This window comes from Microcaecilia unicolor, chromosome 12 (assembly GCF_901765095.1).
Source record: "Microcaecilia unicolor chromosome 12, aMicUni1.1, whole genome shotgun sequence".
Taxonomy (NCBI): Eukaryota; Metazoa; Chordata; class Amphibia; order Gymnophiona; family Siphonopidae; genus Microcaecilia; species Microcaecilia unicolor.
In genome coordinates, this window is record NC_044042.1 from 7,382,987 (window position 1) to 7,405,895 (window position 22,909).

Sequence of the window (22,909 nt, forward strand, 5' to 3'; positions counted from 1 at the left end):
TGACTTGCCTTAGGTCACAAGGAGTTACAGTGGGAATTGAACCCAGTTCCCCAGGATCAAAGTCTGCTGCACTAAGCTACTCCTATCAGTGGAGGTTATGGGTAGCAGTGTGATGGAATTCACTTGGGTTTGGAACAGGTATAGAAAGTAGAGGTAGAAGTCAGGCAGGCAAGAGAGCTACTGGTGGCTTAAGTATGGGGATTTATATGCACATATACCCAGAGTGATAGAGGGCCAGTGAGGCGACACCTTGGCAGACTATGTTCGACTGTTCTTACCTGTCTTCTTCTGTTCCGGGTTTTTGTGTTTTCCTGGACCTGGCAGTTCCCCTCTATGCTTTTAGGTTTCTGGCTCATGCAGAACTGGGTCTAGGATCTAGTAACATGAGCCTTCATTCATAACGACCTGCAGGGCTGATGTTAGGGGTGGCAAACAAGGCAATTGCCCTGGGCCCCCATGCTACAGGGGGCTCTAAGCCTGCCTTAAAATAAAAGGGGCATAACCTGTGGGTGGGCTTTGGGGCTTCCTCCCAAGTTTCTACTGTAGGCCCTTGCATGTCTAAGACCATCCCTGAACACCTCCATCTCACCTTGCCCAATTTTGGAAGCAAATGTCTTCAGACAGGACAGTGATGACCCTTCCAGAACCCTATAAGTTCTAAATCTAGTTACTATCTCACTGTTCAGTGACGACTGGGGCTCCCTCCCCACAGTGGCTCAGAATTCTACCTGAGTATCATCTGCAGCCCAGACCAACACACCAACAGGCCAGACCCATGGGAGCAGGTTCTGCTCTCCACCATGGCTAATGATTATTTGAAGAAAAAGAGGGAATGTACAGTATTTATTTATTCTAATTTAGCTAACACTTCTTTTTAAGGTAAGATACATTCGGATACAGTAGGTATTTTCTAGTCCCCAGAGGGCTTCAATCTAGACTTCGTAATGTGCATTAATGTGATTTAATTCAAGTTATTAGTAAGCAGGTTCCACTGCCAATAAGTAATACCTCCATTAAGTAATGCATGTTAAATTGTATTAAATGTAGCCCCCCCCCCCTCATGTTTGTACATGAGGCAGTGGTGGGTGAAGTGACGTTGAGGTCAGGAGGAGCATCAGCACGATTTGAGCCCTGGCTTCCCTTTAGCATGCTGCACTGACCATCATTTCTATATATGTTTCCAAAGATTAACTTCTGTGAAAAGCTGAGACAAACAGTGGGGCACATTTATGGGAAGGATGAAGTTACCCAACAAGAATCTTGAATGCAATTTCCAAGCCCTCCCAAAAATGATAATCCTAGCACTGCCGCAAAGCGGGAAGTCAGTGGAGGAGGGGCTGGAAGGAAGTGACATCGTCGGCCAGTGGAATGTGTGAGTAATGCATCAGACAGGATGCAGTTATGCTGAAGGGATGCCCAGCCCTAATTCCAATGGCATAAGAATCCCACAAATAAAATAATTCTGGGCAAAATGAGACAAGAGGACTAGGAATCAGTCCAGCAGAGGAGGGAACAGAGCCAGCTAAGAGGACGGGTGATATTTTTAGCCCATCTTGCACTGGAACATTTCTTGTTATAAATATTCTGTGATAATCTGAGGCACTGTGCCTAGAAAATTGCAACCAAAACTTATTCACAGTTCCACTCTGACAGTCACCAAATGATAAAGCAACACCTCCAGCGTGTAGTTCAAGCATGTCTTTCTCCTGCCCACCCAGCATTTTTCATTTAGCACCTACCGGGGAGGCACCATGCACATCCAGTGTTTATCCCCTTCACTTTTCACCTGCACCTTAGCAACCAACAGCAGGATGCATCTCTCCATAGAGCAACTTATGCTGCTGCTCTCTGCAGCCCCTCTGGGGTAATTCTATAAACCAGGTGCTAACATTTACATGCACATTACACGTGTAAATATTCTGTGCACACTTAACATGCCGTCTGAGACCTATTCTGTAATTCTCCACTTAGCTTTCATTGCATATATTTAAAAGGGGGTTGGAGGACTGTAGGAAGGGGCTCCCGCTTATATACACAACTTATGAAATACTGGAATTACGCAGGTATCTGCTGCACTCGGATGCTCACACGTACACGTACGCCTACATTTTAAGCACATGGATACCTCATTATACTAGTATACTAGTAGATTCCAAGTTACCTAGTTCCAAGCAGGTGATTTTTGGCCCAGTCCTGGATTTCAGGCCACCCCCATCCTGTTGCATTATGGGGTTTGCAGCACTGATTTCAATGGGCAGGATCAGGCACTACAAATCCCACACAGCTTTGGGATGTAAGTTCAAAATAAGGACTGGCCAAAATGTTTCCAGCTCGAACTGGGTAACTTGGCATCTCTGCTCAGGGCTGCCAAGAGAATGAGCTGGGCCCGGGGCAAGGACACCCCCGGGGCCCTGCCCCTAAGGTCGCTGCCACTGCCCCCCCCCCCCCCCCCCCGAGGCTGCCGCTCCACAATCCTCAGTCTCCACCCACCCACCCCCAGCCCCGTCGACAGCCCCTCCTCTGTCCGCCACCGGGCCCTGCATTCAAATCACAGCAAATCACCTCCGTGTGAAAGCGCAGCTGCAGATCGCCTCCCTTCGGGCCTTCCCTCCCTGTGTCCCGCCCTCATGGAAACAGGAAGTTACAGATGAGAAACAAGACACAGAGAGGGAAGGCCCGAAGGGAGGCGATCTGCCGCTGCGCTTTCACACGGAGGTGAAGCGCTGTGATTTGAATGCAGGGGGCCTAGTGGCGGACGGGGGGGGGCTGTCGATGGAGCCGAGGGCGGATGGGTGAGACCGGGGACAGCAGCGCCAGGCCCCCCTTGGAAGGGGGCCTGGCAAATTTTATCCCCCCTGCCCCCCTCTCGGCGGCCCTGTCTCTGCTACTGGGCACCCTCACCCTGTTGTTGAATTGTTTGCTAAGTGCTGTTGCCAGACCAGTCTTGCCTAGGAGAAAATATCCCTGCAGCAGGTATCATCGAGGGCCTGAATCAGATATACAACCCAGTCCGCAATGGGACCACTGACCATTAGAGCACAAGGTTCGGCCTGACACCTCTTAAAGAAAAAGCCAAATCTGGCACCCACCGAGTTTTCTGAAAACTTCCTAAGCTGACCAGAGTCCCTTAACACTGCAAGAGACTCACTGGAGGTTTATTGTACTTATTTATTTTTAATACCATTTCCTGTAGTTAATGAAACATATGGCCCCCATCTTCCCTTGGTAAACCATCAGTTCTAATCTGTGAAAATTTCAGCTTCTGCCACTCACCAGAGCTCAGCTGAGAGCTCATGAAAAGCTTTCTGAAGGCAGTTAATCTTCTACTTAAACTCACTAAATCGCTCTTAAATTCCATTAAATCTGGCTGCAGAACAACACAAATGTCCATGGGATCTAGCTGTAATTTGCCTGCCCCCTATCCTTTATAACTATTCAGGAAATCAAGTAAATTTGATTTGTAGACAGTAGTAGAGAGCGTAGTGAGATGTACCCCCAAAACAGAGCATAGAATAAACCAGATACGCTAACCGCTGTTACCGGAGAAGATGGTAACAGCGGTTAGCGTATCTGGGTTTAAAAAAGGTTTGGACAAATTTCTGGAGGAAAAGTTCATAGTCTGCTATTGAGACAGACATGGGAAGCAACTGCTTGCCCTGGGATTTGTAATATGGAGTGTTGCTACTCTTTGGGGTTCTGCATGGAATCTTGTCACTCTTTTGGATTCCAGAATCTTGCTATTCTCTGGGGTTCTACATGGAATGTCGCTACTCCCTGAGATTCTGCATGGAATCTTGTCACCCTTTAAGATTCCAGAATTTTGCTATTCTTTGGGGTTCTACATGGAATCTTGTCACTCTTTAGGATTCCAGAATCTTGCTATTCTCTGGGGTTCTACATGGAATGTCGCTACTCCCTGAGATTCTGCATGGAATCTTGTCACCCTTTAGGATTCCAGAATCTTGCTATTCTCTGGGGTTCTACATGGAATGTCGCTACTCTTTGAGATTCTGCATGGAATCTTGTCACCCTTTAAGATTCCAGAATTTTGCTATTCTTTGGGGTTCTACATGGAATCTTGTCACTCTTTAGGATTCCAGAATCTTGCTATTCTCTGGGGTTCTACATGGAATGTCGCTACTCTCTGAGATTTTGCATGGAATATTGTCACCCTTTAGGATTCCAGAATCTTGCTATTCTCTGGGGTTCTACATAGAATGTTGCTACTCTTTGAGATTCTGCATGGAATCTTGTCACCCTTTAGGATTCCAGAATCTTGCTATTCGTTGGGGTTCTGCATGGAATGTTGCCATGATTTGGGTTTCTGCCAGGTACTTGTGACCTGGCTTGTCCACTGTTTGGAAAACAGGATATTGGGCTAGATGGACTGTTGGTCTGACCCAGTATGGCTACTCTTATGCACCTGAAAAACATTGTCCCACATTTCCCACCCATCCCCTCTTCTGCTTCTCTTTCAGCTCCTCTCCAGCCTGGGCAAGTGGAAGGCCCTTGTTGTTTTCTCTTACAGTGTATCCCACTCTGTGCCACAGAGACATCACAGTATTTCTTGAAACTATGCTAATGCCGCTTCTAATCATAACAGGAAGTTTGAAATTAAAAAAACTCTGGAATCCCGCCAGTCTTTAAAGCAGGAGAATAATACAGCATTTAAAAAATGGTTTAGTGGAAAGGGCGGTCAACACAATTGTGCTAAAAGTGTTGGGGGGGGGGGGTTACTCTTTTATATGGCAGCTGCTGTACCTACTGAGTCAGGAGGAAAGAACACAGGTCAGCTCACAAGCTTTGCAGAAGATGTTTAAACACTGTGTGCAAATGTTTATCAAGTAAGAGGCTCACGGGAAGATCACAGGGAAGAAAGGCAATTAAGAGAGAAAATAGCATCATTCTCTGAGTGGAGTACCAAGGGTGGGGCGGTGGGGGCGATCTTCCCCAGGTGCAGGCAGCAAAAGGGTGCACAGGGCAGTCGCACTGGCTGTCGGCTCTGCTGATTCCCTTCCCCCTCTGATGTTACTTCCTGTTCCGGGGCAGGGGATTGGTGGAGCCGACAGTCGCACGACTGTTCCATGCACCCGCAGGTGGTGAGAATGATGCGCTTTGGAGAAGGGGGAGGTGGGTGATGTACTTCAGGGGGAAGGGGGGGGTGATGCGCCAAGGGGAGGCATAGCAGTGACCCCCCCCCCCCCCCACCCGTATGGCAGCCAACCTAGGTACACCACTGATTCTCTGCTATGAAAATGATTGGCTTAAATGACTATTGCAGTTGCCGTTTGGATACCCAATAATAATGGAGTCTACCAATAAACGAAGAGGAAGAAGGGAAATATTTGCAGCTAAAGTGTTATTCAGATGCGTGGACAGGTAGAGAGGACAGCCAATGAGACATCAGAGGCCAGCACTGACTCTTTCTTTTTCAAAACATTTCTGTCAGTTGATCCTGGTGTCTAATCACCCCCCCCCCCCCCCCCCCCCCCGTTGGAAGACATTGACTTCTGTTCATATCTATGGGACATTCCTCCACCCTGTTTGCCTAATCTCCCCCTTCTGCTTTATGATTGAATTCTTTATTGATTTGTGTGGATTTATGTATTTTGTTTCATATTTTATAATGACTTCTTTTTAGCCTGTTAGCCATATTGAACTCGAAATTCTATGGGAAAATGTGGGGTATAAATATCATCTCTCTATATAAAAGGCAACCCCAACGTTCTGAAGCCTCCACGTAAGTTGAGGCGCCCGAGATATCCGGTGTGCCCTGGAGTGTCTGCACCGCCCTCGCGTCAAAACGTCATGCCGTCGAGGGCGGAGCTATGACACTCGAGGGCCGAAACGGAAACTGTGGCGAACAAGGCAAGTAGCTCGGAGGGACGGAGGGAGGGGGCCCCTTGCTAGCGCCCGTTTCATTGCGTTCTGAAACGGGCATTTTTTCCTAGTAAATAAATAAATAACCCACCTTTCTGTGGTGTCAATCAAAGCAGTTTACATATTATATACAGGTATTTATTTTATTTATTTGTTGGGATTTATTATCCGCCTTTATGAAGAGATTCCCCCAAGGCGGTGTACAGCAGGTACAGTTTAACATAAAACTTACAATTTTGTTAACAGCATAACAACAGTAAAATGACCAAGAATAAACATAAATACAATGAATGAGGTAAACTTGAAAACAGCAAATTAAAACTTAATCATAGGACTACCATGAAACAGTATCAAAAACATACACAGTTAACAGCACTGAAATTCAAATACCAGAGATATAATATGATGTCTGCATAATACTAATGAAATATCGAATAAGCACACAATTAGAACATTCAAGTAACAGATATGATGCTAATGATTTTGTGTGCCTGGTCTCTTGGCTGGAGGATACCAATGCAATTACTTCACAACTATATGGGGTACAGGACATAGGACCGTATTGAGCTATTGCTGCACCCTATGCAACTCATCCACTGGTGGCCCTCCCCCTGCCCGTTATGCCACAGCCAATGAGAGCAGATGGTGACTGGGAGCAATGTTTGTGCATATTTGGGTGGAGGGGCTGGTGGTTGGGAGGCGGGGCTAGTGCTGGGCAAGACCTCTACGGTCTGTGCCCTGAAAATGGCAGATACAAAGCAAGGTCAGGTACACACAAAAAGTAGCACATATGAGTTTATCTTGTTGGGCAGACTGGATGGACCGTGCCGGTCTTTTTCTGCTGTCATCTACTATGCTACTATATTTGTGGCCACAAAGGCCACACCACTCGCACAAACCTTGGCACGGCACTGATAGGATGTAATGTTAGTGGAAGGAATCGCGAGGCAATTAACAGTCAGAAGCAAAATCTGACGACGCGGACTGTTGCTCTCAAAAGCTCATGTGCAATAAATCAGTCAATCTGTAAGATATCTACTACCTGTATCTTTTTGGCTGCTCCACACTAATACAGCCCAAACATAACCAAGAAAATGTACCTAATCTAACCATGAAAGAGGAGCACCCTCAGAGATTTAAACATCCACGTGGTCGTCATTAAAGACCACTAACGAGTGAAACATTGCACTTCATTCATTGGGTCGCTCACTCATTATTATGGTACTTTTGTGCAATAACGTGCCCCATCAATGCTAACTGAACAAATGCACTGCCATAAACCAATTCAGCCAGCATAAATAATCAATCAAATCAAATATATAAGAAGAAACGTGAATATTTTCACTTACCTGATGAGCCCTGCGTTGGTAAAACCAAACGCTAAGGGCTCCAATGATTAAATCCCCTGGGGAGAGCAGTCTTCTCATCACGATTTGAAAGCGATTTAATCATTGGAGCCCTTAGCCCTTTCTTCTCCCCTTATAGTCAACCAAGAAATATAAAGCTTCATTCGCTCTGGAGGTGGAAGACACATTAATGTAGGTGAAGCCGTAAGGAGGGGAAACCATCCAGCTGGAACCTCCTTTTCATTCCCTTTGTCCCAAATTGCACTAATCAGACAACAACAAGGCAGGCAACCCACCAAATCCAATGTGGAAGATAAAACCAAGAGGCAGGTCTTTTATTCAGGTTATTAATCATCTGTGCCCGACATGGCCATGTTTCGCCAGAAATATTAGCTGTGTCAGGGGCAGAACAACCAGTTGATATAAAACAGCAAACTTCAACGAGATATACATATATAGTAACATAGTAGATGACAGCAGAAAAAGACCTGCACGGTCCATCCAGTCTGCCCAACAAGATAAACTCATATGTGCTACTTTTTGTGTATACCCTACTTTGATTTGTACCTGTACTTTTCAGGGCAAAGACCGTATAAGTCTGCCCAGCACTATCCCCGCCTCCCAACCACCAGCCCCGCCTCCCACCACCGGTTCTGGCACAGACCGTATAAGTCTGCCCAGCACCATCCCCACCTCCCAACCACCAGTCCCGCCTCCCACCACCGGCTCTGGCACAGACCGTATAAGTCTGCCCAGCACCATCCCCACCTCCCAACCACCAGTCCCGCCTCCCACCACCGGCTCTGGCACAGACCGTATAAGTCTGCCCAGCACCATCCCCGCCTCCCGCCACCGGCTCTGCCACCCAAGCTCGGCGATAGATAGATAGATAGATAGATAGATAGATAGATAGATAGATAGATAGATAGATAGATAGATAGATAGATAGATAGATAGATAGGCACTATATGCTCATGTACAGACCATGTTGGGCACAGATGACTGATAACCTGGGAACATTTTACAGAATAAAAGACTATGTAGTTTACAAGATCTGCCTCTTGGTTTTATCTTCCAAATTGCACTGATAACAGCAACAGACAGTAGGTTGTAACATGGCAAAACCAGCAGAACCCAAGATGTGGCTGTGAAGAGATAAGTGTGACCAAGCGGGTGACTGCACGTGCAGAGCCAGAATGGTATCCAGAAGAGGCGTGCACAGCTCTAGTGACCTGACCTTAGGAACCTGATGAGAGACAGACACTGAGTCATAGCAAAGCAGTCCAACGGTCTCTCATAAGTTTTAATACTATTTGAAGGACCGATTTTGTTTTTCAAATTGAATTTTTCTGTGGACCAGGGCTCTGTATGAAATTGGGGTGGGGGGCAGGGGGCACGGGAGGGGCAGAGGACTGGTGATGGCTATCTTTGGGGGCTTCTTGAAGTTACTTCTTGCAGGGGCTTCTACGGAATCTTAGCAGAGATTGGGTGGTGACGCCGTGGACTTCTGCGGTCTGCGCCCTGATCGTGGCTGAATAGATATGGATGGGCTGGAGTGTAGATTCTAAGGGGCTTCGATGTTAGCTTCAGAACTTTTAGTACAGGAACAGTGCTGGGCAGATGTTTACGGTCTGTGCCCTGAGAATGGCAAGGACAAATCAAACTCGGGTATAAAGTATCACATACCATGTATAATGAGTTTATCTTGTTGGGCAGGCTGGATGGACCGTTCAGGTCTTTATCTGCCGTCATTTACTATGTTACAATGTTATGTTACTGAGAGACCAAATTCGCTACTTACATTGACCGATTCCTTCCCATTGTACTTCACTCGGATCCTTGGCTCCTGAATCACGTCAAGGTTGGTGCCGGTGACTATTAGGGGCGTGTGACCGCTGGGGAGAGGTAAATAACAAAAGCATTTAACGAGAATCAGAGAAAGCAGCAGTAATAGGTGAATGGGGCCCTGCACACCAAGGACACCAGCTGATCCAGGAGAGAGGTGCGCTGAGGCTCTGGTGACAGGGAATTAGTCCGCTGTCCCCAGGGAGTATCTCTCACTACATAATTAGATTTTCTGGACTCAGCCCTGTGCCTCCACTGGGGCAGTCACCTCTTACAGCAATGCGTACAAACAGGATCAAACTCAAAGACTAATAAATAATAAAGCTCGGGGGTTAAATGAATAAAAGAAAATACATCCTTCTTCTGCTTTCCAGACAGTTCTTTGACCTCAGTTAAAGATGTGCTTATAACCACCTCTCCCGTGGCAAACTACAGCAGAGTTCTGAGCGCATTTTAAACAGAAATCTACGCCTCTGATCTGAGGTCCTACTATGATATCCTGCAAAGGGTCAGGTTTCTAATTCTCTCATTTTTTTAATTTATTTAAAACAATTAATACTAATTTCCTGCGGTTCTTAGTCATACTCCCAGTTCTCCTTTATTTTTGAATTCTCTCCTCCTAGATCTCAGATACATCCATAGACGTCTCAGAAGGGATGGCCCCTGGAGGATGCAGATAGGTATGCAAAGGTATGACTAGTGTGCCTGCGAGGGGGAGGGGGAGAGGAATGTGTTGCCCCCACCCCAGTCTGCCCCTTGCCCTCGTGCCCTCCAAATTGCAGAGCTAGCTAAGTCCGGAGACAGAGCCTGTTGTTAAAAATTTACCAGCACACCACTGGACACGGGGGGGGGGGGGGGGGGGGGGGGGGAGCCACTGTTTGCCTCGGGGCTGGTAGCATGGAATGTTGGTATTATTTCAGATTCTATATGGAATTTTGTTACTATTTGAGGTTCTGGAATGTTGCTACTACCCTGTTTCCCCGAAAGTAAGACATCCCCCGAAAATAAGACCTAGTAGAGGTTTTCCTGAATTGGTAGATATAAGGCCTCCCCCGAAAGTAAGACCTAGCAAATTTTTGTTTGAAAGCAGGGCCGCCGAGAGCCGGACAAGGCCGCCCCCGGGCCGCCCCCCCCCACCCACCCAAGGTTGCCGGCCCCCCCCTCACCCACCCTCCGTTGCCGGCCCCCCCCCCCCACCCACCCTCCGTTGCTCCCGGAACTAACCTTAAACGCCTCCTTTCACCTTCACAGCAGGCGAGGGCGGGACACGGAAGGAAGGAGTGGCCTGCCCTGCTGCTGCTTGCTGCGAAGTTGAAAGGAGGCATTTAAGGTTAGTTCCGGGAGGGCGGGCGGGCCAACCCCGATGTTTCCCCGAAAAATAAGACAGCCCCTGAAAATAAGACCTAGCGCATTTTTGGGGGCAAAAATTAATATAAGACAGTGTCTTATTTTCGGGGAAACACGGTAATTGGGATTCTGCCAGGTATTTGAGACCTGGATTGGCCACTGCTGGAAGCAGGACACTGGGCTAGATGGATTGGCTGGTCTTATATTTTAGGTGGTGCCATGTGCATGCAGACATACTGCAAGTCCTCTTTTTCCATAAGTCAGTCGGAGCTGAAAATCAGGGTGGAAGTGGGGCCATATACGAAAAACACACTCAATGGGTAGGACCGGCCCTGGCACTCAGGACCACAGTGTAGGCAGACCCCCCCCCCCTTTTTTTCAAAAAATCTTTTCTATGACGCTTTAGGCCCTGATGCTCGGAAGCAAACGTGGGCGCTAGAGGCCATTAGTGCTGGACTAGCGCCTGCATTTGCCAGCCCACAGCTCAGACGCCTTTACTGCGGGAAACAAGGAGCTTGGGAATGATCGGTGCTAATTGCATGATAATGTGATGTATATGAGGTCATTTCCTATTCCCCCGATGCCCAGAGAACAGCGAAGTGAACAAGGGCACCCTTATCGCGGGAAACCCTACGCCAGCTCAGAGCTGGCATTAGGGTGTCTGAAGAAGCGGAGAAGCATATTTCGGCAGTGAATTCAGGGCAGAGCATCACCACTGAACTACACTTTCTAACCCCGGTCCATCTATAACACATGCTTTTGTGCTAGGGGAGGGAGGGAAGGAAACAAAATTCAGCTTTTTAGTGTGTGTGTGTGGGGGGGGGGGGGGGGGGGGTGGGCAGAGCTCTGTTCCCAGCACGTTTTCCTTCCTGCAGCCCCCTGCTCCTCCCCGTCCATTTTCAGGCCATGCAGACTCCAGTGCAGGGTAGGGCCGATCAGGCAAACAACAGAAGCCAGCAAGGCCAGTTCTGGCAACCAGCGAGAGAGAGGTCAGTTTGACTGTGCACGTGCACAAAAACTGTGCTTGATGCATAACTCTTGAGAGCATGCACCAGGTACAATCCTGGACCGTAGCTTGCTAACACTCAATGCTAAAAGGATGCCTATATTTCCATACTATTAGCACTGAGCATTAGGGAGTTGTTTTGCCGTGCTTTTCTGGCGCTATTTTTCCAGCGCTGTTCAGTACAGCGCTGGAGTTTTGAGCATCAGGGCTTTGGTATTTTCTAAGCATCACCTCCACTACCTCTCCCCTCACTCCCCCCCTCAATGAACAACAGATATCAGGCAATTGCAATGAGATTTTAAGGTTTCACCCCCATTTCCTTCACTGGGTATCCCTTTCCCAACCTAAGAACTTACAACGTCTGATCTATATGCTCATTTCACCTTCCCACCCTCTCACATAACAGGCAAAGCAAACTGCTGTTTTTAAGGTAATCCCTAAGCTATGTACACTGTTCTCCCCGATCGCAGCCAGCAAAGTGATACTTAGATGTATTCCCAAGCAAGATGTGGATTTACTTGCTTCTCAATCACACCAACTGCAAAAATAAGGTTTTGAATTGTTTCCCAGTGACTCACAGGTATTTTGGCATAGGTTTATGCCAGCAGAGGTATGTAAAATTAAACTGCTATGTGCGTGGTAATTAATCGTCCGATAGTTAAAACCATTTAACTGGCCAGGAACGGGTCCTGGCCGATTAAACGGTACGTAACTGCTTATCTGGCAATATTCAGTGGGAGATAGCTGGTTTTCTCCAGTTAGTGCTTAGCGGATATCTAGTTATATCGTACAATATAACTGGTTATCCTTCGATATTCACTGCATCGCCAGCTATGATTGGCGGCCAAATTATGCTGCCAAAATAGCCGGAATATCTTCGGCTGGTTTAAACTTAATCAACCAGTGCTGAATAGCGGCTTAACCGGTTAAATTTATACCGGCCAGGAAACACCCAAATACTCAACGTCGGTCACCAGAAAGAGCCCGGCATTGAATATGCGAACTCAGTGCCGACCGTGGCAGGCAGCCTGGCTACCTCCCGCGATCTGAATATCAGGCCCTAAAATTAAGAAAAAAAAGAAGAATTGGCCTTTTCATATACAGTCTGAAGAAGTGTTATTCTTAAACTATGAAAAGTCTTTGACATCTATATACAAGGGATCACTTTTCCAAAATGAAGAGTTAACCCCTGTGCCCTAAGGAACTGTGACCTGGTCAACTTCCTGGTGCCTTACACTGCCTCTGAGTATTCGGGAAGAACTCTCGACAGTGCTTTAACTGGTAGTACAAATTTATTTTACAGAAAATATGACTGCGAATAAAGACCTTCCAAACCAGCTATAAATGACGCCACAAATTCAGAGCTGAACGCTATTCTATAGAGCGCTTTAGGATGAGCACTCTTGATAGAATATCGTTGAGTGACGAATTTGGAACTCAGCTTTGGGCGCGGGGACTTAGGCCAGCTGAAACCTTGTGTAAATCCTGCCGTGCAACTGGGGTGCAGTTCCCCGCTATTCTGGTGAACGCCCTGACCCACTCACAACGCCCCTCCCGCGGCCACGCCCCCTTTTGAGTCACACAGGATCCAGTTTACGCACCCAGTGTTATAGAAGAGCACGTATTTCTCCTAACCTGAAACAATTACATGGGCTCCCCACTGCCTGGCAGATCAACTTTAAAATTATTCTATTGGTTTTGAAAGTTCAGCATGATAAATTGCTGGTTTGCCTTGCAAATGCTTTGAAAATTGGCCAGAAATTTCCCCTCGTCGAAAAACTCTTCATTTACGAGTCTTGCTTTGGGGTATCCCAACGTTGTTTTCTTCTGGGGTTCATCTGCCACACTGTTCTAATGCATTTCTTTTTAAGAGCTGGTGGATTCTAGATGGATTATTCTGATAATCCTCTCTTGCAGTATTGCTTATGTAGCACTGCGCCCACAATATATCGAATAAAGAAAGACAATTATACCACACTGCTGGATGCTGATGGATGAAAACTCTTGAGGTCATTGGTGGATGTGCCCTGTTGCAAGCTGCGATCTTATGGCAGACTCTGAAATGATCAGAAACATCAGGGAAACGTCTCCCCTCCTCTAAGGCATGTTCAGTCGCACTTTACCTGGTCGCTGTGATGCTTCTTAGAGGTTGGTTCACAGAAACTGGCAGGTCTAAATTCTAATGTATTGCCAGCATGCACTGAGCACGATAATTACACTGTAGCATGTAAGCAATTTGCTAGTTACCTGGTGATGCTCCATTCGGGTTCAATGCGCTGAACCTTGGGGTCATCGATGTATTCGTAGAACAGATTGCTGTCTAACTGTGCCCTGTCCACGCTCACAGAGATGCGTACCGTGCCGAGGCCGAGGGCCGATGGAGCCGAAACACAGATAATTTCGTTCATGGACCGCCTGGAAAGAAAAGGGCATCAGAAACATCTTCAAATGTTGAGTCACACTGGAGCGAGTCCACATTTAAAAAGAAAGATATATCTGTAATAACCCACAGAAGCAAATCATCGTTGTAGTCTGGTTTCCCCTGGATCTAATTCAGCAGAGGTCAGCCCTTTGGGTCATGGCCACTGCAAACCACCCCTGTGTATTGTCATCCCCTTTGGAAGAACATTTATGCTGAAAGGTTTAACAGCTCTGCCAGTAACATAAAGAGAATCCACTTGAACACTGCTTAAACACATCAGGCCCAATATTCAGCCGGCAGCCAGCATTAAACCTGGAAATTCAATGCCAGGCCATGTCTGGGCACTGGCATCGAATTTCTGGGTTTGTGGAGCCGGCTAACGCACAGCCGGTTAATCTAGACTGCCCAATTTGACATTTCGTCCTTTAGATTGTAAGCTCCTTTGAGCAGGGACTGTCCTTCTTCGTTAAAATGTACAGCGCTGCGTAGCGCTCTAGAAGTGTTAAGTAGTAGTAATAGTAGCCGGTTAATTGCGAAATTCAGCACTTAAATCGGCTATGGGTTACCCCATAAATTTAGGACTGACTTTTATGGAGTCCTATTTATACGGTTAACCTGGACGGTTAAGTGTTGAATACCGGCACTTAACCAGCCAAGTGTTGACTGCCCCTGGAACACCCCCAAAATAGCTGATTTTCAGTTCGGTGCTAACCAGTTAAATGCAGCTGAAAATTAGCGGTTAAGAAACACAGAAAAATATCTGCAGATAAAGACCATCCCCCATCAATTATTGGCGCTAACTGAAATTAATTAATATGTACGCATGTAAATTTAGGCATGTGATCCATGCCTAAATTTTACGTGTGTCCCAGAAAAGGGGCACGGCAATGGGAGGGTTACAACGTGCAGGACGTCAGACTCACAGAAACAGAATGAAGCCCTGTGCCGGAAGAAGAGGACCTCGGCTGGCAGGGGTTGGGGTCCCCCGTCAGCAAAGGTAGGCGACGGAGGGGGAGGGTTGTCAGCGGGAGGGGGGTCAAGGGCCAAATCTACAGGGGCCCAGGCCCTTGTGGCCCATGTAGCTACGCCACTGCTGTGTAGTGCAGATGGAGAACCTGATGCCAGACAAAAGCACTTGGGTAAGAATTTCTGTGGCATCACAAGCACTGGGGTAAAGATGTCTGTGGGGCTTCCACCCATGTCTTAGGAACGTGGCTAGCCATGGTGTGGACAGGACAGGTGCTTGTCTCTACAGGATCAGCTGTACAGTTCATTAGAGGCAGCAAGAACAAAAACTAACCAGACCCATTCCCTCCTCCTGCTGCCTGTGACACACACATTTTTGATATAGCCGAAAAGGTCAGCTTGCTTTTTTTTTTTTTTTTTAATGCAGGCTTGAGAATGAGCATGAATGCTTGATGTCTGTGGGAGCTGCCATCCCATCTGCCTCCCCCCAGGGTGAAAGGAATGACCCCTAAGAGTAGGGCAACTCGATTCATTGTGAAATATGTTACAAGAAGAATCAAAAACATAGAATCGCAAAACTGTATTTAAAATTTTTTTTAAAATAGTCATAAATATTACTAGAATAATTGATGGTGGTTTGTCTGACTAGGGGAAAAAAGATTACTCATTTGCATTGGATGACATTCTCTTGTCAATTTTAATTTTCAAAGTCCTTTGCATGGAGTCCCAGCAACATAAAGTTTCAGGGAGAAGCAAGCACTCGGATCAAGAGAGTTGGAACTGGCAGTGCCCCTTGGAGACCCAACCATTTATCAACCGGGAAGAAAAATGTGATGAGTTGATTTATTTTACTCTCTCTGTGTTGTGTGTTTTCCTATTTCTCTACTGGTATGGTGTGAATGCTTATCTTTCCTGTCATTATTGAAGTTCCTTACTTTTCTAATATAAACTATGGATTGTACAATGCTCTGCCTTGGAAGCTAGAGCGGCCTAGCAAATTTTAATAAACTATAAACTATTACTTTTCAGGCCTTCAGGCAACTAATTAGAAGATGCACAGATACAACTACAACACCTAATGGTAATCAGTGGTAATCCAGTCAGATAGTGGTGTGTACATACCCTCCCTCTATCTTCCATGGTAAGATTGACATACACCCAAAGCAATTCCGAACAGCAGCGTGCATTCCTTAACCTATGTGTGGCTGCCTTATCTTACTTGTACACGGAGAAAGTGAGGTTACTTACCTGTAACCTGAGTTCTCCATGGACAGCAAGATAGCCCTCCTCCATAGGAGTTGAAGCTGCTATCTACTTGGCCTATCGATGTCTTATACAAGTTATACTATGGAACAAACTGACACATAGGGAGCTCATCTGGGATAGCGTCGTCAAGTGAGTGATGTCACTTGTGTTTGACTGGCTTATCCTGTTATCCACTGAGAACCCACGTTACAGGTAAATAACCTCACTTTCTCTGTGTACAAGTCGAAGTCAAAGGTTTGGTGAACTGATTCCACAGCCCTGTGTGTTTGTGAGGGTTAGAAAGATCCTTAAGAGACCTTGTAATCCTTTGTATGCTTCCAGATATCATCTCCTGTAACTCAACCATCCCAAATAGATGTCAAATTAATCTGTGCCTTAACCCAGTTCAGGGGTGGGGGGGTTATTCCGTAGAACTACTCCCCCTGCCCTCCCTTCCCCTGTGCATGATGGTTTCAATGGCAGGTCCTAATTGTGTGAGAATGTAAACGTCACCCCTGGCCATCTCAAATGGCTTACACAAGACCAAAAGGAATCATTGTGTGATTCGAACCTGGGTTCTCCAGATCCTAGCCATCCTGCCAGGGCTGCTGAGAGACTGGGCCGGGCCCAGGGCAAGGCCACCCCCGGGCCCCCCTCCCCCGAGGTCATCGTTGCCGCCCCCTCTGTCCACCACCGGGCCGGGCCCCCCTGAATTCAAATCATAGCGCCTCACCTCGACTTCGCTCCGTGTGAAAGAAGCGCAGCAGCGGAAGTCTGCAGATCGCCTCCCTTCGGGCCTTCCCTCCCTGTGTCCCGCCCTCATGCAAGTTACGTCAGATGAGGGCGGGACACAGGGAGGGAAGGCCCGAATGGAGGCAACCTGCAGACTGCCTCTGCTGCACTTCTTTCACATGGAGTGAGGTTGAGCTGAGGCGCTATGATTTGAATTCAGGGGGGCCCGGCCCGGTGGTGGACGGAGGGGGGCGGGTGGAGGGGACTGCGGCACTGGGCCCCCCTTGGAGGCCAGGGCAATTTTGTCCCCCCTGCCCCCCCTCTCAGCGGCCCTGCATCCTGCTGCTCTATTAGGCTACTCCCCTGCCCCTATTTTCCCTCTAAAGTGCTGAAATACTGTAGTTATAACCTACTTCTTTCTGAAGTGACCTAAAAAGGCTTTCACTGCTTTCTGGTCAAGACTACCCAGTTTCCTCCCATGGGGTGCTTCCAACTGGACACTGAACAGCTCATAGAGTAGAAAACAGAGACCAGAACAGAGCACACAACTGATGTTCAAGTAGAGGATCATTGAGTTCACTGGAGGGAGACCAAGGGAAAACCCTACCTGAAACCGAGGTGCTTTTCCTTATCTCTATCCTAAACTGCCTCAAATGAAGATATCAAACTGGCACAGGACTAGAAGTTAGGGGAGGTCTTGACCTAATGATATATCCTTATACATTAGTTCCAAGGACATTAGCATGGGAGCCACAGCATGGTTGTAATATGGTGGCCACTTCAACGTCATCGGCATTGGATACTGTGAAGTAGAGAATGACACGGGGACGCAGACCCACAGTAACTGCGGTGATGGGGACAGGGACAGAGCTTGCGGGGACGGATCCCATGGGCATGGAGCGGGGACGGGGAAAGAGCCACTGTGTCATTTTCTACTTTGAAGCCTGTTAATGAACTGGACTGTTATTTATGTCTGATTGATGCAGACAACAATATTTGTATTTTTTGGAAAAACAAGCAAACGTGCTGGGCACAACTAGCAAAATTTGCACGGGGGATCCTGCACATCCTGCTATCAGCACATCTTCTAAGAAGACATCGTCTACTGCAGGAGGGACTGTGGAAGACAAGAGAGCTAGACTGAATCCTGAGATTGTTGATGACTTCTTATCCATCCACAGCAGGGGCGTAGCCAGACACCGAACTTTGGGTGGGCCTGGGTCCAAGATAGGTGGGCAGAACTCCACCCTTTCCCGTGAGTGATTTGGTCTCTCCCTTTCTCGCCTGCAAACGATATGGTCTCTCAAACATCCCCCCTTCCCTGCGTACCTTTTAAATAGCAGATTTTCACCGGCAGCAAACAGCAACTAATACGCACTGCTCATGTTGGCTCCACAGCCTTCTCTCTGATGCAACTTCCTGTTTCTAGTATGCAGAAATACATCAAAGGGAAGGCTGTGGGGCTGGTGTGAACAGTATGTGTCAGTCGCTGCAGGCCAAGTTCTTCTATTTACAAGGTATGCAGGAGGGACAGTTGTTGGGAGTTTTCGGCTGGTGGGGCTTGAGGATCCCTGCCAGCCACATCATAGGTGTGCTGCTACTGGGTGGGCCTGAGCTCAAAGTGGGTGGGCCTGGGCCCCCCCCCGGGCCCACCCTTGGCTACGCCACTGATCCACAGATTAAAAAATCATAACAATAGGGCATACAGAGCGGGTTGTATTTTGCACCCCTGGATATTTTGGTGGATTAGGATTCCTTGGGGTAGTAGAAATCACTTATTGTTGGGGTTGGAAGGGTAGAGGGTGGTGGTGGTGAGGAGGGTTATTATAGCTGCTCATTGTTATTATAGTTCTCTATTTGTAATTTATACACAACAGTTGCACAGCATATTGTTCCTTTTTATACTTTAATAAAAAATATTTCAATATAAAATCATAATTGTCTGAGGCTTCTACTGAGGACAGAGACCATGGGGCTGGGATGGGGTCAGAACCTGCGGGGATGGAGACAGATCCTGCGGGGATGGGGTGGGGATGGAGACAGATCCTGCAGGGATGGGGTGGGGATGGAGACAGAACCCGCGAGGACAGGGACAAACTTTTGTCCCCGTGTCATTCTCTACTGTGAAGATGGAATGGCCAGAATTCTCTCAGTAGTGCTTCCATAGAAGGCAATTCAAAGTCTCCGATACTTGGTTCTCTGTTCGTCTTAATCCTGTTTTGGCTCACACTGCTTATTACACTCAACTGGTCCCAAACACAAGCCCTATTAAGAGGGACCCGCAGAACTGTATACAGAAATCCCGCCTGCTCTTTTTATTTCTACAGACACTAAGTTAATCTGTGTTTTTTTCATGTACTGCCTTTGGCCTACTGCCTCGTCTGTTTTGGCAACACCTCATTTCATTAAAATAACAGTTTATCAGTCCGTGCTCTCCCCCCAGAAAAGGGCTAAATCAACACCACCAAATAAAACAACCCAGACAAAACCCAAAACTGTGGCTTGAAACTCCTCTGGCATGGCTTTAAAAGCTACACATTAGCGTTTCAGGCTGCGTTGTTTTACGTTGCACTGGTGTAAAATTAGCTGGCATGGCCGGCGACCAGACTTCTCCAAGTCTCCTCTTAACTCTGCTAAGATATCCAAACTGATGGCTCACCACTGGCAGAATCACTCCCGCTTCCCTGTGATCAGTTAATTAGCTTTTTTCTGTTATTATTATGCCGTCACAGCAAAGCTACCCAGCACTCCGAGCAGAGACTGGAGAACAGAAAGCCGTAATTAGCCGGAATCTCATTAGAAACTGCTTCATCTAATCAGGCTTCCGAGCTCTGGCATCTTCTTAGCACAGTGTCTCAAAATAGAATGAAAAGGACAAGCAGGCCTTAAAAGAGCCGCCTGGAAGCACTGCATAATTGAGATTTATATTTTTATTACCCACCGTTGTCATCCTTTTCTTTTTGATGTGGACAGGAGAAATACTGTCCCAGAGCAACCCCAAAGCCTATTCAAGAATGCCACGTTGTTGGTAAGGCTGGAATGGCCAAAGGTCTACCAAGTCCAACCATGTTCTGTCGGGCTGTCAACATAGAAACACACACTCCCCTTCTCCAAACTCCCTCAGCAAGCCCCTTGTGCCACAGATCATTAATATATGATGAGGTTGCTATATCGAAACCCCAGTTGGCTTGTTGCGAAAATACTGCTTCAAAATCTCTCCTGTGACAAAGCTTTGGATCTGTCAAATTAAGGAGGTAATTTTAAAAAGCATCTTTGCAAATAAAACAGTGTTTTGCATGAAGAAATTGCTTTTTGTAAAATTACTTAGACTATAGGGGGGTGATTTTATAAGGCAATTTTAGACAGTAAAAACATGTCTTACAAGTGGAAAATGGCTATTATAAAATGGGGGGGGGGGGGAGAGTTGTTAAACGTGCCTAGAATACGCATGTTAACAAGAGTACACGTGCCTAGAATACGCACGTTAACAAGAGTACATGTGCTTTTATGGAGTCCACACACAGGCATTCCTTGAGGTACAATATTCAGGGAGGGGGTAAGTCACAAGGTATGAATATTTGGGGGGGGGTGATCAGGGGGAGTCACAAGTTGTGCATGTTGAAGGGGTGATATTCTGGGGAGTTGTGTGTTTGGGGGGTTAATATTTGGGGAGAGTCACAAGGTATGCATGTTGGGGGTGGTATTCAGGGGGAGTCACAAGGTGTGCATGTTGGAGGTGGTATTCAGGGGGAGTCACAAGGTGTGCATGTTGGGGGTGATATTCTGGGGGAGTCACAAGGTGTGCATGTTGGGGGTGGTATTCAGGGGGAGTCACAAGGTGTGCATGTTGGGGGTGGTATTTAGGGGGAGTCACAAGGTGTGCATGTTGGGGGTGATATTCTGGGGGAGTCACAAGGTGTGCATGTTGGGGGTGGTATTCAGGGGGAGTCACAAGGTGTGCATGTTGGGGGTGGTATTCAGGGGGAGTCACAAGGTGTGCATGTTGGGGGTGGTATTTAGGGGGAGTCACAAGGTATGCATGTTAGGGGGTGAAGCCACATGCAGAGATATGCAGAGGTATGTGGCCTGTATACATGTGTGAATAAGTGCATAGATCCTGTATGTGCACATGTTTATCCAAGCTAAGCAAAGACTATGCAAGGAAGGAGTTGGGGAAAGGTTAACATTTACACAAATACTTTTCAAAATACATGAGTCACTTTATAAAGCTTCTTCTATCTATAAACTAGAGGGCACCCAAGACTGCTTTTTTCAGTTTCATCCAAAAATGAATCTGTGACCGAAATTTGTCACGTGGTTTTAGCCGAAACTGGCCATTGCTGTCCCAAACCAGCAGCATGACATGGCATGACATGACCCCCAAACAGGATCAGCCTCTACTGTGCCCCCCCCCCCCGAATAGGAGCAGCCTCCACTCCCTCCCCCCCCGAACAGAAGTAGCCCTCTCCTTCCTTCCTTCCCTCTCTTTCTCTCTTGAGCAGAAGCAGCATTCCCATCCCACCTGTGGGCCCCCCTCCCAGGCCGAACTTACAATAACTGGTGGTCTGGTAGTGTACTCACCAAATATATCCCATATATTTTATTTATTTATTTGTAGCATTTGTATCTCACATTTTCCCACCAATTTGCAGGCTCAATGTGGCTTACATTTCCCGTAATGGCGGTTGCCATTTCCGGGTAACAGAATTACAAGTGGTAATGCGTTAAGGTGCATATAGACATACATGGAACATAATACATATGGAATAGATCATGGTATATACCATGTGCATACATACATGGTATAGAGGAATACCTTATGGTATTGCATGAAGGTTCCTGAGTAATAAGTTGGATTGTCACATGCATAGTAGAATATGTTACAAATAAACCATCAAACCTTCTAAAATCTATTTTTAAAATTTTTTAATGCGCTCATATGTTCTTAGATGGACTGTCACAGACTGAGTGGCCTCAGGCATCTAATCATTGCACGTTTCGAACATTTTCTTATATACGTACCAATGCGTGTAATGTGCTTTTTAAAACAAAACATAAACTAGGTGAAATCTTTTGGGGTCAAAGCGATTTAAATGGCCAGAAGAGGCTCCCTGCCTGTTTAAATCACTTGGGGGTCCCAAAAAAACAACGAGGCAAGTGATCTGCAAAATCCAACGTGGAAAATAAGCCAGCAGATCAGTATAACATTAAAAGGATTTTTATTAAAGATACCGTGTATAAGAAAGTTGCCCGACACAGGCTGTGTTTCGCCCATCAAGGGCTGCTTAAGGGGCTAGATTGTATCCTTCCTGAAAAGAACAATTGCAATTTTCATATCTGAACAAGGAAAAAATAAATGAAGAAAAAAACCAGCACAAATGGCAAGTCCTATTGTGTTTTCGAATCGCTAATGGATACTCCGCTGAAACTCCGGAAATGATGCATAAAAGCATGACATTATACTCCCAACGGCTTTTCCGGCTTTGATAGCGGAGTATCCATTAGCGATTCGAAAACATAATAGGACTTGCCGTTTGTGCTGTTTTTTCCTTAGTACATAAGTAATGCCACACTGGGAAAAGACCAAGGGTCCATCGAGCCCAGCATCCTGTCCACGACAGCGGCCAATCCAGGCCAAGGGCACCTGGCAAGCTTCCCAAACGTAGAAACATTCTAGACATGTTATTCCTGGAATTGTGGATTTTTCCTAAGTCCTTTTAGTAGTGGTTTATGGACTTGTCCTTTAGGAAACCGTCTAACCCCTTTTTAAACTCTGCCAAGCTAACCGCCTTCACCACTTTCTCCGGCAACGAATTCCAGAGTTTAATTATGCGTTGGGTGAAGAAACATTTTCTCCGATTTGTTTTAAATTTACTACACTGTAGTTTCATCGCATGCCCTAGTCCTAGTATTTTTGGAAAGCGTGAACAGACGCTTCACATCCACCTGTTCCACTCCACTCATTTCTTCATTTATTTTTTCCTTGTTCAGATATGAAAATTGCAATTGTTCTTTTCAGGAAGGATACAGTCTAGCCCCTGACGCAGCCCTTGGTGTGTTTAAATCACTTGTCTGGGCCTAACCAGGAATATTCAGCGGCATTTACCCGGATAGGGCTGT

General features: G+C 46.7%; 1 protein-coding gene across 1 annotated transcript in view; it reads right to left on the reverse strand.

Moving 5' to 3' along the window:
* The window catches only part of PLXNA2 (plexin A2), a 513,443-nt gene that overhangs the window by 81,458 nt on the left and 409,076 nt on the right, over positions 1-22,909 (reverse strand). The window contains exons 16-17 of the mRNA XM_030220548.1: positions 13,672-13,839; positions 9,028-9,121 (exon numbers count right to left, since the gene is read on the reverse strand). Of these exons, the coding sequence (XP_030076408.1) occupies positions 9,028-9,121; positions 13,672-13,839 (262 nt within the window). The remainder of the gene's footprint in view (positions 1-9,027; positions 9,122-13,671; positions 13,840-22,909) is intronic.